Below are 18,195 nucleotides of genomic sequence, written 5' to 3' on the forward strand. Positions count from 1 at the left end.
CTCTAATATGTCTCTGACTAGACCTTCATGCCTGAGAAGGTGTCCTACCAACCTATCTCGCCTATTTTTTATTGACTTCCATAGAGTCCTCTGTTCTCCTATTCTTTCCAATACCTCTTCATTTCTAACCTTCTCTATCCACGATATCCTCATCATCCGCCTATAACACCACATTTCGAATGCCTCTAACCTTTTCTTTTCGCCGCGCCCACTGTCCATGTTTCGCACCCGTACAATGCCGTGCTCCAAACATACACCTTTAACAACGTTTTTCGAATTTCTAAATTAACCGTTCGCGAGCAAAGAAGTGACTTATATTATAGAGAAACATTTGTTACATGTGTATCTCAGGGAGGATAGTTTTAAATGCAAAAAACAAAATATGCTTAAAAGTGATGCACTGAAAAGTAATTTTGCCGGGTACCCGATAGCCAGTTAAATACCACCTTCATCAACGTCTAAAACCACATTAATACTCGTCTAAAAAGTCATTTAAAAACTAAACTAATGAAATTTAATTCTTAGTTGGCGAATTTTCAACGAAAGGGTCGAGTTGAAACTGTTAAAACGAGTCTATAATGTTTATAAACAGTATAAAAGTGCAAAGTGACTAAGTTATTTATTACAGGTAAGCATTTGTTAGCACACCACAATATCTTGTAATTTTCAGTTTTACACAGCTGGCGTATAACAATTAGATATTGTTTTGCGGGCTGTTTTGTCGTAATTTATAGAATTTTCATAGTTCCTTGCTAAAGGTACGAAGGTGGTGATTTGGCAGATGCTGATATCAATTTGGAATTTCAAAAATCACATCTCTGGTTATTATTAATCAAAATTTGATTGATCAAGAGAAAAAGTAAATACAAGAATTATATCGAAATAATAAATAATTTTAAACAGTAATCAATAAATACTTAATACAAATTAGAACAAACGATTTACTCCAATACAATCACAATAACGAACTTCCATAAGGTAGGTTTTTTATTATACTTATTATATAATTATTATTGATAGTGTTTTTTTTTGCTGGTACCCGGCCGGATCCTAAAAAGTGTCGGATCTGCCGGGTGCCGGATGCAAGCCGGTATCCGGCTCGTCCCTTTTGAAATTTTTAACTAAATTTTTTTGTGAATACATGGAATCTTCAAAAATGTTTCATAAAATAAGCGGCGACTTTTGTTAAATAAAACAGTGAAATAGCCTTTTGCGAGACAAAATCTGCTACGGATCTACGCCCTAAACTTGCTCATTTCTTTGTTTCCATTCTGCTGTCGGAAAAAAGTTTTTTTTTTGTACCTTATTTTTCTGTAACCCAAGGATGGTCGTAAATCTATCGTTTGCAGTCAATTTCACAAAACACACCGAACCAAAATTTACGACGGGATTATTACTAGAATGCCATGGTGGGCAGAAGGTAATTATTACACTGAAAAGACTCGAAAGGACGAACGCCTGCCGGTCTTACACGTCGTTCAAAGGACTTTAGGACAAAAAGAATGACCTCCGAAGCTAAATGTAAGAAAATTAAACCGTGAAACAGTAAAATGTAAGGGATACTTTTGGAAGTGTTATTGGCTACAGAAAGCGCTTTTACTTTTTAGAAAATACTTCGAAAGGTTTTGAGTACGTGACCTATTGCATGAGTAATAGGTATCGTGAATTTCATAAATATTTACTATTAGGTAATTATCCTTATTTAAATATTTGGCAATGGTTTTGCGACATTGAAACGATAAAAAATTCACAACTGCTCTTAAGTATGCATTTTAAAAAAGTTTCTCACAGTATCTAACTTTAATATATCTGCAAGCCTCAAAATGCCCAAAGACTTAATGTAATGATGTAACTAATGTAATGTAAAAAAGAATTTTTACTCGACACATAAATATGTATAATGCGTATTGCCCAAAATGAAAAGCAACCTTGAATTATGAAATAAATTAAATTCAACTGCTTAGTGCAGGAATTAATTAATTTAACATGTTGTTGTGCTCGTGTTTTTATATATTGTACGTATCCATAAAAACCAAATTAATGGTTGGTTTCATTCTAAATTACTTCCACAGAATGTCTATAAATAAAATGTCATTAAAATACCATCGTCTCTTGTTTCACAATGAAAAAAATAGGTACCTATTTAAAAAACCATTTAAGGTTTTTATGCTGTATATATATCGCAATGTAAAAAAACTTGGCAGACAATAAATAGAAATGGTTTAAAGGACTAGGATCAAAAGAATATCAAAATAGCCCCCAAAACAGTATTATTTTTTTAACTTTATGATTTAATAACTGCGTTGAGGATCACTCCATTAGTTAAACACAATTATTTTGGTAGTCAAACATGGCCTTTTGCCAATTCTTTCCCCATTACTAGCAATATATACCTATTATATATTTCATATTGAGCAAATGAATTTTTTTCTTTTAATTATAGATCCTGAATATCGACATATACGTACCTATAAGCAGATATCCCTGAATCTAAATGGTACTTTGATGCACTCAATATGAAATACTCTTATCAATAGCAATCGAAAATTGGCAAAAATACTCAATATAGTCAAGGTTGAACACCCAAATAATTGTGTTTAACTATTGGAGCGATGATAAATGTTATGAACAATTAAATTTACCTTATGTAGATGATAACCCCATTGGTAAGCAATCTCTTCCATCCAAATGGCACACTGGCAAAAGTTGTTGGAGGTAAAGTTCTTATCAAGGGGGCCATACCGGTTTGCGTTACGGATGTCTCTGAAGGTCCCACTGTTAAAACAACACCTCCTGGTCGCACCCCGACACCACTACCGTCATACACCACCATTTCAGAACTATGCGGTTGCACTATCACTAAATTGTCTTCGACTGAACTTAAACTGCTACAACTCGATTCTGCAGTTTCAGACCGAACAGAATCACATCGCGCGGTTTGCGTAGCCCCCTCGGCACCCATGACACTCACGTACCCCGAATCAGTGGATGCGGTCGCGATAAAATTGTCACACTCCTCGTTTTTTGAATCCGACCTTTCACGTCTATCACTACAATTATCACTGTCGTTGCCGCCAAAATTGCATACATTCTTCACTGCAGGATTCACAAAGCTATTGTTAACTAATGCAGAGTTATTTATTAGGTTATAATCTGACTGCTGTTGAAAACCATTTTGTTGTATCACAGCTTGAGGACCATTACTGAAACAACCATCTTCGGTGACTAGCTGGCCATTGATGGTATGGTGCTCTGGAGGTTTGAGAATTTTATCTTGAAAGGTTTTGTTGGCCCCAACCATGGAGGCCATAGTGTTTGCCGTATTTGAATACACAACATTGCTTGTCTGCACATTTGGATATGAAGCCTGTGAGTTGAACGTGGCCACATTTTGCTGGCTAACAGCGTAAGCCTGGGCAAAATTGCCATCAGATACATACACTACCACATTCTGGACTCCTGGGGCTGCTGACAACTCAGGTTTGCCAGCCATCACGTCTACATTCCAGTGCCCCACTCTTGGAGCCACTTATCAATTTCCAGTAGTTCTGAAAAAAAATAATAAATATAAATAAAGTCATATTTATACAGACTTCAGGATGAAAAAATAATCCAGATACACCCCTTTAACTCCATGAAGCAGTAAGACTTAAAGGTTAAGTATCCTTTAAGTGAAACATAACATTTAAAAGTACAATTGCGCGGTAATATAACAAAAGCTTACAACTAAGCAGTAGTTATAAAAGGTTCGCAATAAATCAAAACGATCATTACTGAATTAAAGCAAAACCACCGACCCCAGGTAAATAATAACTACCCAAATTTATAGACCCCATAAACCTGCCTTCTGGTTTGGTTTATTGCATTTAAAAATTTCACAATAACCTGACCATTATGTACAATTATACAATTTACCTGCATGTCGTTATTATATTACTCGAATGGATTTTGTTTTGGTTTATTACCATCACAATCAATTGTACATGCAGAATGAAAGTTAAAACGACTGTTGTGCCACTTTTTCGTTTAATTATAAAGAAAGACGCGCGGTTTTCCTTTTTCCCTTGGGATAAACTCCAGAAAGTAGCATTTTAACTAACTTTAAACACTTTAAACACCTAAACACTTATTTAAAACACTTTTATTGATAATCGTTGATGCGCTTGATTTCACTGATTCACGTAAAAGTACACACTGAAAATATGGTTCCTTTCTCTTATTCCCAGAAGTCATTGCGAGTAAAATCAAAAACTTCTCATGGACTATCAGGCGGCATCTCTGAATGAGCGGACAAATTAGCCACAATACTTTCTATAGATTTTGAAATTTTAATACAAGTTTCATTAAAGTTTTTGAAGGGAACTTTGAATTTAGTCTTCAACAAATTTTATAAAAAAACACTACCGTCAATATGTTAATTTAACATCCATTTATAAGCAACTATTTTGATAATTTTGATGGAAATGGAACTAATAAAAAGTAAATTAAGCACTACAGTTATAAAATATTTTATCGAACACAATAGCTTTTGCAGAAGGTAGAAATCCTTTTGATGATCAGGAAAATGATTATTTTGATCAATAATTCTAAATTTGTTTAATTTTATTTTTAATATGAAGTTATAAGAACTTCAGATTCCTCCAAGCAATATTGACGAATTTTTTTTTGTGTAGTTAGAAAAGGAAATGAAAAACGGAATATATTTTTAGTACTGTTTGTATTAATAATATGATTAATACTTCAGTGTTACAAATGCCGTAGTCACACGTAGCGAAAATATAATAAGTGACGTTGGTCATCCACCCACAATATAAATAAAACACCATAAAATTACAATCTAAATTTTTCCAGCGTTTTATAAATGACATGAGACAAAGAAGACGTGAAAAGCTTTGCAAAAAATTAGTCTAATTAATATAATATAAAGACGACGAACATCAAACATTACAATCTATTAAATTTAATAAAAAACAATAAATAAACAAGATAGGTGAGAAAAAGTGAACTGAAAAAGTTTAATACAAACCACGGCGACTACATATTACTGAATTCTACTACACATGTGTTGTATTGTAAATAACACGTCATGTACTAATTTTGTTTGAGGATGTGTGACCTTCTGAGACTTTTATGTTAAATATTGCAAGGTTTATTTATTTTAAACCAATAAAGCAGGTACAAAAAGCTATAAGTAGTCATGATCTTCTTTTTTTATACATTTATGTTTTTATTTTTTATTACAATTTCTGCAGATATGGTAAGGTCCTGCCTATTTGAAAATTACCAAACACTATAATTACGAAGTTCTTGAATGGTAATGACCATATCAGATAAGCATAGTGAATGGATAACGATATCCTTCTTTTTATTAATTTTTGAGTAGTGTCGAACTAAAAGTTGAAGTTCACACACCCTGTTATAGGAGAAAAAACACGGAATGAACTTTGAGAAAACAATTTTCAATTGACCTAAGACATCGTTTTTAATTTGTTGCGCACTGGACTCTTTGCCCATGTCCGTGCATGTCGTCGTCCTCATCGTATACGTTCTTGGTACTGCGTCTTCTGGCCTCCTGTTCGGGGTCGAAGGGCAACAATACGCATTCTTCGGCTAAGTCGGAGATCATTATCTCAGGACGTGGAGGCAGGCAATTTTCAAGAGTCGGGATAAGTTCGGGAGCAATAGTATCTGGGAATTTAACCAGGAACTGAATTATTAGGCGCCCCTTTTCAAACGGATTCTTATATTGGGGCATGCCTTCGTTCATAACGCATTTGACGGCTCCATGCTTTGTGACTTCGCCTGGTATAGCTGTGATGACAAGTTCGCGATAGTCCAGGGTCCTGATGACACGTTGAAAACCACATAAAGATTCAACAAGCTCGATTTCCTGATGTATGATAAGATCATTGCCATTTCGCTTGAAAACAGGATGCGGTTTCTCATCCAGGACAATTATAATGTCTCCAGGCTCTAATTCGGGTTCTTGATCACCCTCGCCACTAAAAACTATTTTCTGACCATCAACCATACCCTTGTCCACATTTACTTCTAAAATTTTGCGATCACGAATTGTCTTCTTTCCATTACACTGCTTGCATCTATCCTTTGGATTAATTCTTTCACCTGTTAAATTACATTACATGATATTAGGCTACTAAGTACTATACATATCAGAAAGTTGGGAAAAAGTGGAAAAATATAGTATATTTGAAAATGGTGCACTTTGTTACTTCCTTTATTATTGCATTAGACTGGTTTTTATTAACAAAGGTAAAAATAGATTAAATTAATTGAAGCCAGTTTAGTACAGCAACCGAATGCAAAGTAGCACTGTTTTATTTCATTACATTTTATTTCTGTATTCATTGAAATTTTAGATGCATCTGTTATATTTTTTCATTTTCCAGTAATAAAGGAACTGTGGTGTAAAATGTCAACCAAATCAATACATTTCTTAGAAATTATTTTAATATTTACCTTGCCCCTTGCATTCAGAACAAACTGTTTGAATCTGCTGAATCATTCCTGGTCCTAACTGTTGTACTTGGACTTGCATTCCTGTACCCCTACAAGTAGGGCACTGCTCAGCAGCACCCTTCTTGCCTCCTCTGCCTTCACATTTGTCGCAAATTACATTTTTCTGAAGAGCTAGTTTCCTAACTGCTCCTTTGTAAAGTTCTTCTAATGTGACACTAAGTTGGTGAACAACATCCTTTCCTTTTCTTTCTCTCCTGCGTGCTCTGCCTCCACCAAAACCACCCCCGAAGAACATGTCAAAAAGATCCATGGGGCTGGTAAATGAACTGGCCCCAATTCCACCCTCCTTAAGAGCTTGCTCACCACCTGCATCATAGATACGTTTTTTCTCTGGATCAGACAGTACTTCATATGCTTGAGATATCTGTTTAAATTTTTCACCCTCGTTGGGGTTCTTATCGGGGTGAAACTTTAAGGCCAACTTTCTATATGCTTTCTTCAGATCATCCTGGCTACAACCAGGTTTGACGCCCAGTATATCGTAGAATTTGGTTTCTTTCACCATTATTCTGCAATGGATGGACTGTTTCTAGAAAAGATTATGCCATGTTAGACATGCTTTCAATGATGTCCATACATTAAGTCTTATTTTTTTGCATGTCAAAAATTTAAATTACATATTTTAACATAGTTAATTACTTACTCAATAAAAATATTTATCACAGCTACCAAAACGACGATAATCAATATATTTTAGCTCACAGCAAAGAACAGCACAGCAACGAACAATGCTCACACCAAGAAGACGATCAATTTGTACAAATTTCTAGAACTAAAAGCGGTGCTGACGTTTAAATCATAGAAAGAATGTTCTGGAAGGCCATGTTTTAAAAAAGCATCATTGCCAGAGAAATGTATATTCCTATGATAAACCAAGAAAATAAAATAGTAGCAACATTTTATTTTTATTTTTCTGACTCAAAATCAATAACTAGTATCATAAAAACTTCTAAATGCTTTGTTTTTAATATAATATTTAACTAAATGGTCGTGTTCATTTGCTCTCAATACAACATCCTTTTGAAATTTGGCAATGCTGGTGTTCTATAGTGTTGAACGTCAAAAGATTTGTTTACTCCGGCTAACATAACCTTTAAAACCGTTGATTTTATTTGTGATGTTAAAGTAATTGTATTCTTTTTATTTTAATTTACAATTAATGCTGAACTGTTGTCTGTTGTGCGTACTATGGATCAAAATAAAGCAAGATCCTTATTACGAGAAGGGGCTATTCTCGTTCTTTTGGACGTTCCAGAAGGAACTGAGATGGGCATTGATTTAAAAGTTTGGAATACTGAAGAAAATTTTCGAGGATTTAAGATGATTCCTCCTGGTTTGCACTTTATTTTTTATAGTTGTGTCAGTAAAACTGAAGATATTGCTCCACGACGTGGATTCTTTCATAACTTTAAGAAGTCAGAATTCCTAGTAAAAAAATGGAATAAGGGGAAGGAAGATTTATGCCTTGAAGAAGTTGATAACAAGGAAGTGGTTGGTTTGAAAGATAATTATATTGCTTTAGACAAATTTCTTGGCCCTTATCCATTTGAAATTCACAAGAGATGGTCTGCATTAATTTCACATATAACAAGTATAGAATATGTTTGAATGGTTCTTGTATTCTAATTGAGCTTTAATATTTTTTAGCAAAAGTTTTGGATCGTCATAATCCAATTCAGGGTAAAATAATGTCAGCTATAGAACTTATTCCTTGCTCAGATGCCGATAGACCTCGTGGTATAAAGAAAACTGCAAATTTAGATAGTGCTGGATGTTCAAGCAGCAGCAGCAGTGACAGCAATACCACTGTAAATTACACAAATGCTACGAAGAGGTCAAGACTGAGCTGTCCCTCTGATTTAGAACAAATTCTTTTGCCAAATTTAAAACCTGTACCGGGTTCTGAATTGAGATTTACACCTTTCCCATCAAAAGTTTTTCCAGAAGGTTGTACACCCTCTGAAATTACGAAACATTGCCTGGATTTGACTTATACATTAGAGAATATGCTTACAAGTTATGACGAGTGAGTTCTATTTGTATCTAAACTGAATAATATTGGGTAAACCATTGAAAGGCATCATCTGTATATTAATTATGTAATTTTCAGACCTTCAGAAATAATAGGGGAACTACAATTCTGCTATGTGTGTTTTCTGGTTGGTCATAGTTTGGAAGCATTTGAACAGTGGAAAAAGCTTGTTGGTCTTCTGTGCTCTTGTGAAACAGCAATAAAGAAATACAGACAAGTTTTTGATCTCTTTGTAACTGTTCTTGAAGCACAGCTCAGGGAAATCCCTGAAGAATTTTTAGCTGACATAGTTGCTAACAGTAACTACATATATGTGAAACTGAAAAACTTTTTTGGGGTAGTAGAGGAAAGCGATATAGATGGCAGGTTGAAAACAAAAATCGATCGGTTCAAAAATAGCATTAAGAATTTTTTAAAATGGGATTTTTCATTTACAGAGCGTGAAGATGACGATGATGCACCAGTAATTGTCGAAACTACGTGAATATTGCTTTACAAGAAAATTAATAAAATAAGTTTTTTTATGAATACCTCATAAAATAATTGTTAAATGATTTTGTAAATAAAATTTTAAATAAACAGATGTCTCAATAATCAGACAGTGTTCTTTTTTATTAAGAATATTTACTAAATTCCAACAAAATTCAATCCTTTTAAAACTTACTTGAAAAGTTTGTCCTTTAAAAACTTATTACCAAGAATTAAAACATTTAAAATGTAAAAAAAAGGATCTAGAATAATTGGATGTAAACAGATTTTGAATCTCAATTAATATAAAAAGCATAGGCAGTTCAAACCGATAAATACGAAAACGCACAAAAATAAAGAAGCGCTCGTTATTTTTCACCCCTTAAAAACTTGTTCATAAAACATTACAAGACTTAAAACGCGTAAGAAAGAGTCTAGAATCCGCTGGTATCAACAGATTTTGAATCCCGATTGAAATAAAAATGATAACGCAGTCTTAACTGATAAATAAAAATGCGCAAAAATATAATAGCGCTCGTTACTTTTCAGCCCCTTAAAAATTTACCTAAGAAACACTAAAAGGCCTAAAACGTGTAAAAGAGGGTCTAGAATAGTTTCTTGTAAACTAATTTTAAATTCCTATTAAAACCAAAAAGATACGCAGTCTAAATGGATAAATATTATGAAAATGCGCAAAAATAAAATAGCGCCCGTTACTTTTCAGCCCCTTAAAATCTTGTTTACAAAACATCAGAAGATTTAAAACGTGTAAGAAGGGGTCTAGAATTCGCTGCTATTAACAGATTTTTAATCCTGATTAAAATAAGAAAGATACGCAGTCTAAACCGATAAATATAATAAAAATGGGCAAAAATAAAATAGCGCTCGTTAATGTTCATCCCCTTAAAAACTTATCTAAGAAACACTAAAAGGCCTAAAACGTGTAAAAGAGGGTCTAGAATCGTTTGGTGTAAACTGATTTTGAATTCCGATTAAAATAAAAATGATATGCACAAAAATAAAATAGCGCTCGTTATTTTTCACAAAAACAGGTGAAGTATGACATGATGATGCAGGTGAACAAAAATAACATAATCATACAAATAAAATAATTGCTTAAGACACAAACAATTTATACAAGAATTCAATCCCTAAAATAATTTTAGAACATTAAAAATAATATGCAATGAATCTTTTAGTGATAAAAATATTTGCGTCCAGATGAAAATTAAAAGACATGTTATACAAAATCATGCAAAGAAATGCATAAACTCTCTATTAATTTTTTTAGAGCATTAATAATCTTTTAAATGAAAAACATTCTTATTAAAGTGTTTTAATTCAAGGAATGTAATACATCACAGAGAGATCTACTTAACATTCAAGGTAGAGATATTTTACTTGACATGTTTTCCAGAAAACATTAACTTGTTGTTTCTAACAGCAGAGTGGAGAAAGTACACTGACGATGAGAAAATAAAATACTACTCTTCTCGCTCGCATTATTTTTGAATTGCACCGTACATACAAAACTAGCCCGCACCCCGATTATAAGAAGTGGCATCTTATGCAATAAATGCAATTACATTCTTAATAATAACAAAAGTAATAATAATCAAACTACATAGTGCAAATATGGACAAAATTATTGTAACAAACACATGAGAATACAAATGTATGCAAATACGTATTTAGTTGTCAATTTTTTATTTGAATGGATAAATAAAAAATAATTATTGGGAAAAAATCGAAATTTTCTAATTTGTTTTCTATTTAAAAAAAATTACGAAGAACCAGAATACTTGCCGTAGCCTAAGGGAGGGTATTTTAAATTACTGTTGCTTGATTTATCAGTTGAATATTTAAGGGTAGGTATGTTGATGTTTGCCTCCGAATTTAATTCCAAAATTTTTTGAAGAACTTCCTGCTTTTCGGTGTATGCGTTCTGAGAAGTTTCCTTCACTTTATCAACCAGTTCTGGATTCTGGGTTAATGTATCAGTTAATGCTGATATTAATACATCTGGAACAAAAAATTCTAGTTGATTTTTACTTTCGTTGTTTCTTGGTAGGACATTTTGGATTTGGCTATAAAATATAAAACACTTCGAATAATTCATGTATTACTTGCTCCTAAGAAGTACTTAAAAAATGAGAGTAATTGTAAAAACTCGAAGGATTTGGTCTTTGTAAGTATTTGATCAATTTTTGAAATTCTTCTGCAATGGAGAACGGAAATGGCAACGGCAACGGAAATTGCGTGCGCAGATCGTGGTCCACGCTAGAAATCGATCGACAACGCTTCACCAACCCAAAAAGCATCAATTAATTTAATATTTAATATGTTTTAGAGAACGGCATTTATAAAATTACAAATTGTTATTCATACCTAAAACTTTCTTTTCCAAAGCTCTCGAGATATGTCCTTGTTCAGCCTCCGACTCCAGGAATATAATGAATTTATGAAAAGCCTGTTGGGCTTCAATATTATCTTTTGTTAAAGATTGTTTAAACATTATCTTTGCTAGTTGATAAATTATTTCTTCCAACGAATACTCGGTGTACAAGAAGTCAGCTATCTTAAGTTTTTCCAATAGTTGTTCGTATTCGTTTTGTTTTGGATCGTCATCATTTACTTAAACAGTAAACATTCAATAATTTTCGTTATGGGCTATTTTCCATTCATATTTCTTACCTTCATAACCACTAAATTCGTCTGTAGCACTCTTTCTTTCTTCCCTTTTAATTTTTTGAAAGTCAAAGATTTGTTGGTCATAGTTTGAATTGGCAGATCTCCCTTTTTGAAAATTTAAATTCGAACTATAGCGTGGCGATGTGTTTTCAATGGCCTAAAAGGTGTTACGAAATAAAAATATTGATTTCCTTTTCGGGAATTTATAGTGTAACTTACTTTATATTTTTCTTGAAGGTTTAGACCTAGCTGGTTATAACGCGATTCTAGATAATCTAGATTATTTTTGATTTCTTGTAAAAACGATATGGCGTCCTGACGGCTAATCTAAAGAAGAAAAATGGAAGATAAAGCTCCTGGTGATTTTAATTTCACTCTATAAGAACAATCAATAAGACTTACTAGTCTTTCATTTATAAACTCCTCTACAGCAGAGGTAACACCCTTTTCATCTCCTGTCCAAAAAATGTATTCTGCCATGTCAAACGGGGTATACTGAATACCTGGAAGGCTTTGCACCTTGAAAAGACGTTTTGTAAACGTATTTATACCAAACCGATAAAATAAAATACGATTACGAACAGTACAAATTTCTGGGAAAAAGTTAATGATTTTTGGAGCTGTTAAATCTTCTTCTTTACATATAAAGTACCTATGCATAAATTCCTGGGTAGAGATTAGGGATAGGAATTGTTCATATTTATATACATATTTAAATATTTATTTGGAAGTTGTTTCGAATGACTAAATTATGCGATACCTAAATATTAGCAAATTTTAATGTATTTGAACAGTCAAATATTCGAATATTTAATGAAATATTTAACTATTTTCAATCTTGGTATACAGTGACTTAAACATTCACTATTAAAAAAATAGAAATTTAAATTTTCATTANTTAAAATAATTTTCTTCAACGTTTTTGTTATTAAGGAAATTCAAATACTTCAATATTCGAATACTACTCCTGGCCTTAGTTTTGATATATTAAAATTATCCTGACAATATTGAACACTTCCGGGTTCAACCGACGAGACTTTAACCGTTTATGTAGTAAAAATTCTTATAACAAACTTTGTACACAATAAACGGTTTTTATTAAGTGATAAAGGCGGAGATATATGTACATAAAGTCTTGTTTCAAAGTGATATAAATTTAGAAAATCCTTAACATAAACAGGATTATAAAACCGACTGTATGATGTTCTTCCAAGAATCTACTACTTCATATAAGGATGAACTTTAGAAATTGTTGTTATTCAAAGGGTTTTCCGCTTCATATCACTGGTAGGTTATTTTAAAAGCTTGTGATATGAATAAAAACATAGAAAACGTATTATATATTTTTAGCATGTTCGTAAAAAAATTGAGTAGCTGTCGTCTGCAAAATTACTTCGTACATTGTACATAATATATATTTAACATCTTAAAAACAGCAACTAATGTTATTCTGGATTAAATAGCGTGCCTGTAAAATTATAAGTAGGTAAAATGTTACTATAGCATGTTGTTGTCGTTTCTCATAATGCAAGTTTAAAATTTTTTGCTGCACTCGAACTAACGTTATGAAATATAATTAATACATAAATAACAAAAGAAGCAAAAATTACAATATTGTTCTTTAAATAGTTCTAATTAACTTGTAATTTGTACATTTACTTTGAATTTTGCTTTGAATAAATATGGTACTAATAAACAAAAAAAAAATGACTTAAGCATCATTGTTAAGAAGGAGTGACAGTATTATTTTCTGGATAAAAGGTATCCTACATATGTCCTTTTCTGTACTCCTAACACAAAATTTCCTGATAGGTTTTACCCACGATTTCCCTCTCGTTGATGTTCTAAGTACTTATCAAAGATCATGTCAAATATATCACCATTATGTAGTACCAACTTCAAGGGTCACTTTCACCCATTAAAAATGTTTTTCCGAAAATACGTATCTCATTATTTTTAATGTGGATTAACATATTACAACCGCTAGTAAATAGGCGGCGGTCACCTCGGAAGGTTTTTTTGTAAAAGTATTTTTCTTTACCGATGTGAATGGATGAAGTAACGAACTAAGTCGATACTTATTGATAATAACATCTTCTATCGTACAAGTTTATCTTGGAAGATGCTATTAAACTGTAATGGTTTTTCTTTTCTTTGTTTATTTGAATTCACTACAAAAAGGTGTGATGGGGTAACTTACCTCATTTTCTTTATTCAAGACTTCGTTCCCGGAAGCCTTTTTCTTCAAGGTTTTTTGTGTCCTTTGGGGAGGTATTTCCTGAACGACACTTTTATGTACCCCTTCTGATGGTATTTCTAGATCAGTCTGTATCCTTGCCATAGGACGTTGATTAAAATCTTCAGATTTGCTTTCTATCCGCTGCTGTACACTTGCAACGAGTTCTCCATCTTGATTAACTAAATTATCAATTTTATCACTCATTCTAATAGAAGATGCGATGAATAAAATAAATGGACGATTTCAAAATCAACAAACTCACTGATTTCTCAACATATCATACCGAATCAATGCTCTCTTTAAAATACTATTGATGCAAATAATTCAGGAGCATAGCCAGTTTTTTTGGACGGCTTAGGGGTGGAATACACCCTTTTAATCTTTAAGTTTCATATAACCAAAGACGCCTCGGGTTCCGTAATAATAGTAAACTAAAACCAAAATCTCCCTTAACTGAAAACGCCTTTAGTTCCGCAGGAAAAAAAAAGAATGTCTCAGACCGCACGTTTATTTCCTCCCCTGGCGAGCATGCTGTTTTTCACCACCTCTCAGCCGGAAAATGAAATTTTCTTGACTACCTAAATAATTTAGCAGTTATGTTTACTGAGAAAAATCGCAAGAAACTCTCCATGTGGAGATTCGGACAAAGAAATAAATATTTTTATATTATTCAATAAAACAAATGTTCAGGGTGAGCCAGCACATGGCATATGTCCCACAATTTTCGATGCATAGGCCTTATTACTTACAAGTCAAAGAAATAATTATTGTTGATCGATTTGGTGTCAATGAGCTATTCGACTTAAAAATCGCCATTTATTATATCGATCTTTATATTTATAGTGAAAAAAAAGGGTGGCGACGCTACCTACATTAATTTGGTCTCATGCAGTATTTTAGTATTATGTCTTGTTATAATTATAAATAAAAGTAGAAGGCTATTAAATATAATATACTTTTACTAATGAAAAAAATATAATATTAAAATAATAGGGTACTTTAGCTGCTTTTATTTATTTGTCTAAATAGTCGATAAGAGAGTAAATATATTTTGTTGAGGATTTTCAATAATGGAATAAAATTCGCTTTAGGACCTTCCTTCGTGTCTACTAAAGTTCAAGATCAATTAATTAACGGAAAAACTAAACATTGGACACTTAAATCTGACTTATTTAATGAACTGATCGCATTAAAATCAACCACCCTGTTATTGTTTAAATGATTATATAAACGAATTGATTAAATAACAATCACAAAATAGATTAAAGTAATCCTTTTTACGTAAACTTTCAAATGAAGCCATTTCTAAACATGATTCGATTAAAGGCCTTTGTGTTGACAAATATATTTAAGAAGCAGGATTATGTTTATTTATACAATGAAAAGTACAATATTTTCTATTAAATTTATATACGTATACCTAGATACTAGCGGTATAAGGTACTTACTAGTTTCTTTTTTGTCAGTGAAGGTTTGAATTTGACCATTACTTTGTGACAATTCAGACGATTGAGTCTTGACCATTTCCAACGTTTTGTCTGGTAACAAAGTAATTAATTTATAGCGTATAAATAAACCGCGAAAATTACATTTCCAATATGTGAGTAGTGGCATTTCGATCATCTCGATTGCGGTAATAATCGATTGGTCAATAATATATGCTTTTGAAAACCACAAGAAGCGTATTTTCTGACCTGTATGGTAGGTACTTCCCCGATATAAAATAATGTAGTAATGTGACGAAATTTGTATATTATTATTATTAATAATTGCTTATGGCTGAGTATTTGTCATTATGATTTGAAGGTATAGACAAAGTAAATGAGTGAAATCTTAAGCAAGCACCAATTTAATTTTGTGATTTTTAGGTTACTTTTGTTGAGGCCACATTCTAACTTTACTACTATAATTGTTACAAACACCCGGTATCTTAAGCAAGGCATGCGTAATGTCGAATATGACTCCCAGTCAAGTACTCTGGAAAAGTCTTTTATGGACTATATCGGGTGACGGCGACGGAAAATTCGGAAAACAACCGACGGTTGCAGGAATAAACAAACTTTCGTGGACAAAAATGACGCGAACGAAGTTGCAACTGTTTTTTTTATCCATTGTTACAAGAATTACATTGTTACTTTGAGTTTATTTCACATAATAAAGCTGGGCATCTGTAATTAAGTTAAGACTGGTTTGGATATTAAATTTTATTCGTTTTGCTTATCTTTAATTTTAATAGCATTAATACGGATTATATTTCCCTAATAAAACAGAAGATGAAAATTTATGTGGGTAGTTTTGCAAACATTTTTTTTTGTATGCATGCAAAAGCACTGTGTACTACGATACTGTAAATTTTAAATCCTGGCACGTTCTTCTATTTACATCAGATACATTACTTTAATTCTTTACACGGGAAATCGATAGAGACAATACGATTCAAGGTGCAGAATCAAGGGCAAGAGGCCCAGGGACAAATAATATATATCTATAGATATACATGCAAATAAAAAGCGTGGGTGGTGAATCCATTCGGTGCCCAAATCGTAATCGCCTACGCGACTTTTAAACAACGACGAAGTTTGCCAGTTTTTAATGGCATCGCAAAATTGGACGACCTCTTTGCGTATTAATTTGATAAAAAGAAATTAGCTGCGTATGAAAAAAGAAAAAAAAAACAAAGCACGTACTTACACAGAACATTTTGCATACCTATTTTTTTAGGGTTCTGTAAGTCCGAAAAACAAAGGAACACTTACAGGATCAGTCGTGTGTCTACCTGTCCGTCTGTCACAGTCAGTTTACTCCGAATATATATGAATTTCTGTGACCCCAACATGGACGCATAACGTAAATAAATTAATTTTGAACATAGGGGTCATTTTTGGGGGTCCAATAGGAAATTAAAAGAAAAGTTTTGGAAACTGTACCGTGTGACATATCAAATGAAGGGGCTTGTTTTAAGGGCTCAAATTTATTTTTTTTTATAATTTTAATATAAATAGTTTTAAAGTTATTTAAAAAAATAAATGAAAAATCACCATCCTCTCCTTATCTCCGAAATTGCTTAACCTATACTTGGATTGGGTTCCGTACGTTCGAATGGAAAGCGGAACCCTTATACCCGTGCGTCTGTCTGTCCGTTTTCTACTCTTAACAGTTATTTTGATGCACTGTGATTTCGTCAAAAAATATTTAAGTTTGTCACGAAATCGCACTGACTACGATGAATCAAAATCATAACATAACATTAAATTACAGGAAGTATTTTGTGTAAGTGGTTTGTTTTTCATTCATTCTCGTAATGACATTTAATGAAAATCGTAGACTATAATGTTAAAATTAATTTAATCAAGTTGGATTTTACTGTATGCGTAAAGAAAGGGTCTCAAATTGTGATTAATAATAGGTTTCCTTTTTCTTCTGTCTTAAGTATGCGCAAAGTTACTATAAGGAAGCCAAGTGCGTGCGGTGCCCCGGGTGAATGTTATTAGAATATTTTTACATTTCATTTTATCCACATTTGTTTATTGGAAGATGTTAACAGGAAAAAAAGATTCTTCGTAACGAAGAAACAATCACTAATGGCTAAATATGGCTCATAAAATTAATTCCGAATATAACTGGAACAGACACATTACACGATTTCACCCTACAGGTCAAATTGCTAACAAGTCGTGTAGCTCTCGGGCACCGTCATAAAACGCAAATGCGATGCTTTGTTCAATATAGGTTTTGTTTTCAGCTTTGATACTATCCTCATGTTGGATCCTATATTAGGATGAATATTTGTTTCCTTTTATATAATTTTAAAGCAAAAGAAAAAAAATAGTGTTTCGTACCCAATCTGTCCTTTAAGTTCTCTAATTCTCGCTCGTTGGCGTCCTACAGGAAAAAATACAATTAGTTTACATGCCATACAAATGAAAATGTATCTTACTTACGGTAACGTACTCTGTAGCTTGAGAGTTACCTGGAAAAAGTGATGCCCAAATACGATTTAATATTTTAAGATTACCCTGTTATTAAGACTTACCCATCTGGGGAATCGATGCTGAAGAGACAAGCTTCCTATCTGACTTCGACGTGATAATGAATATAAAAATTGCGAAAGGGATGAAATCCATTTTCAAATTCTGAAACAAAGGGGCGATTTTATAAAGTCATACAGTTAGGTTTATAAATTAAACATTTGTAACTCAATATCTATAAATATAGAGGCCAAAGT

General features: G+C 32.7%; 4 protein-coding genes across 5 annotated transcripts in view; 1 reads left to right on the forward strand and 3 right to left on the reverse strand.

Moving 5' to 3' along the window:
• The window catches only part of LOC108743468, a 182,302-nt gene extending 178,087 nt beyond the window's left edge, over positions 1-4,215 (reverse strand). For both annotated transcript variants that reach the window (XM_025974961.1, XM_025974962.1), the window contains exons 1-2: positions 3,916-4,215; positions 2,643-3,548 (exon numbers count right to left, since the gene is read on the reverse strand). In XM_025974961.1, coding sequence (XP_025830746.1) covers positions 2,643-3,493 — 851 coding nt within the window. In that variant the 5' untranslated portion in view covers positions 3,494-3,548; positions 3,916-4,215. The remainder of the gene's footprint in view (positions 1-2,642; positions 3,549-3,915) is intronic.
• A 776-nt stretch (positions 4,216-4,991) lies between these two features.
• Positions 4,992-7,326, reverse strand: LOC108744048 (dnaJ homolog subfamily A member 1). The gene is made up of 3 exons (XM_018479647.2): positions 7,184-7,326; positions 6,481-7,069; positions 4,992-6,126 (listed from the first exon to the last, which is right to left on the reverse strand). Exons 2-3 carry the CDS (start codon positions 7,043-7,045, stop codon positions 5,483-5,485), a joined length of 1,209 nt encoding a protein of 402 aa, XP_018335149.1. The 5' UTR covers positions 7,046-7,069; positions 7,184-7,326; the 3' UTR covers positions 4,992-5,482.
• Positions 7,327-7,608: 282 nt separating this feature from the next.
• On the forward strand, positions 7,609-9,134 carry LOC108743022 (protein AAR2 homolog). The gene is made up of 3 exons (XM_018478427.2): positions 7,609-8,131; positions 8,188-8,566; positions 8,651-9,134. Exons 1-3 carry the CDS (start codon positions 7,729-7,731, stop codon positions 9,054-9,056), a joined length of 1,188 nt encoding a protein of 395 aa, XP_018333929.1. The 5' UTR covers positions 7,609-7,728; the 3' UTR covers positions 9,057-9,134.
• A 1,226-nt stretch (positions 9,135-10,360) lies between these two features.
• Positions 10,361-18,195, reverse strand: part of LOC108744005 — a 31,695-nt gene continuing 23,860 nt past the window's right edge. Inside the window, exons 2-11 of the mRNA XM_018479611.1 lie at positions 18,004-18,103; positions 17,912-17,940; positions 17,810-17,852; positions 15,419-15,508; positions 13,932-14,149; positions 12,134-12,250; positions 11,951-12,058; positions 11,735-11,888; positions 11,429-11,674; positions 10,361-11,062 (exon numbers count right to left, since the gene is read on the reverse strand). Of these exons, the coding sequence (XP_018335113.1) occupies positions 10,824-11,062; positions 11,429-11,674; positions 11,735-11,888; positions 11,951-12,058; positions 12,134-12,250; positions 13,932-14,149; positions 15,419-15,508; positions 17,810-17,852; positions 17,912-17,940; positions 18,004-18,094 (1,335 nt within the window). The 5' untranslated portion in view covers positions 18,095-18,103 and the 3' untranslated portion in view covers positions 10,361-10,823. The remainder of the gene's footprint in view (positions 11,063-11,428; positions 11,675-11,734; positions 11,889-11,950; positions 12,059-12,133; positions 12,251-13,931; positions 14,150-15,418; positions 15,509-17,809; positions 17,853-17,911; positions 17,941-18,003; positions 18,104-18,195) is intronic.

This window comes from Agrilus planipennis, unplaced genomic scaffold (assembly GCF_000699045.2).
Source record: "Agrilus planipennis isolate EAB-ADULT unplaced genomic scaffold, Apla_2.0 scaffold19, whole genome shotgun sequence".
NCBI lineage: Eukaryota > Metazoa > Arthropoda > Insecta > Coleoptera > Buprestidae > Agrilus > Agrilus planipennis.

Bases quoted from the DNA above. Each gene is read 5' to 3' on its own strand.
- LOC108744048 (XM_018479647.2), bottom strand. From the start codon at position 7,045: ATGGTGAAAGAAACCAAATTCTACGATATACTGGGCGTCAAACCTGGT. The intron at 6,127-6,480 runs GTAAATATTAAA...GTAATTTAACAG, and splicing joins TTCTGAATGCAAGGGGCAAG to GTGAAAGAATTAATCCAAAG.
- LOC108743022 (XM_018478427.2), top strand. From the start codon at position 7,729: ATGGATCAAAATAAAGCAAGATCCTTATTACGAGAAGGGGCTATTCTC. The intron at 8,132-8,187 runs GTATAGAATATG...AATATTTTTTAG, and splicing joins ATTAATTTCACATATAACAA to CAAAAGTTTTGGATCGTCAT. The intron at 8,567-8,650 runs GTGAGTTCTATT...TGTAATTTTCAG, and splicing joins ATGCTTACAAGTTATGACGA to ACCTTCAGAAATAATAGGGG.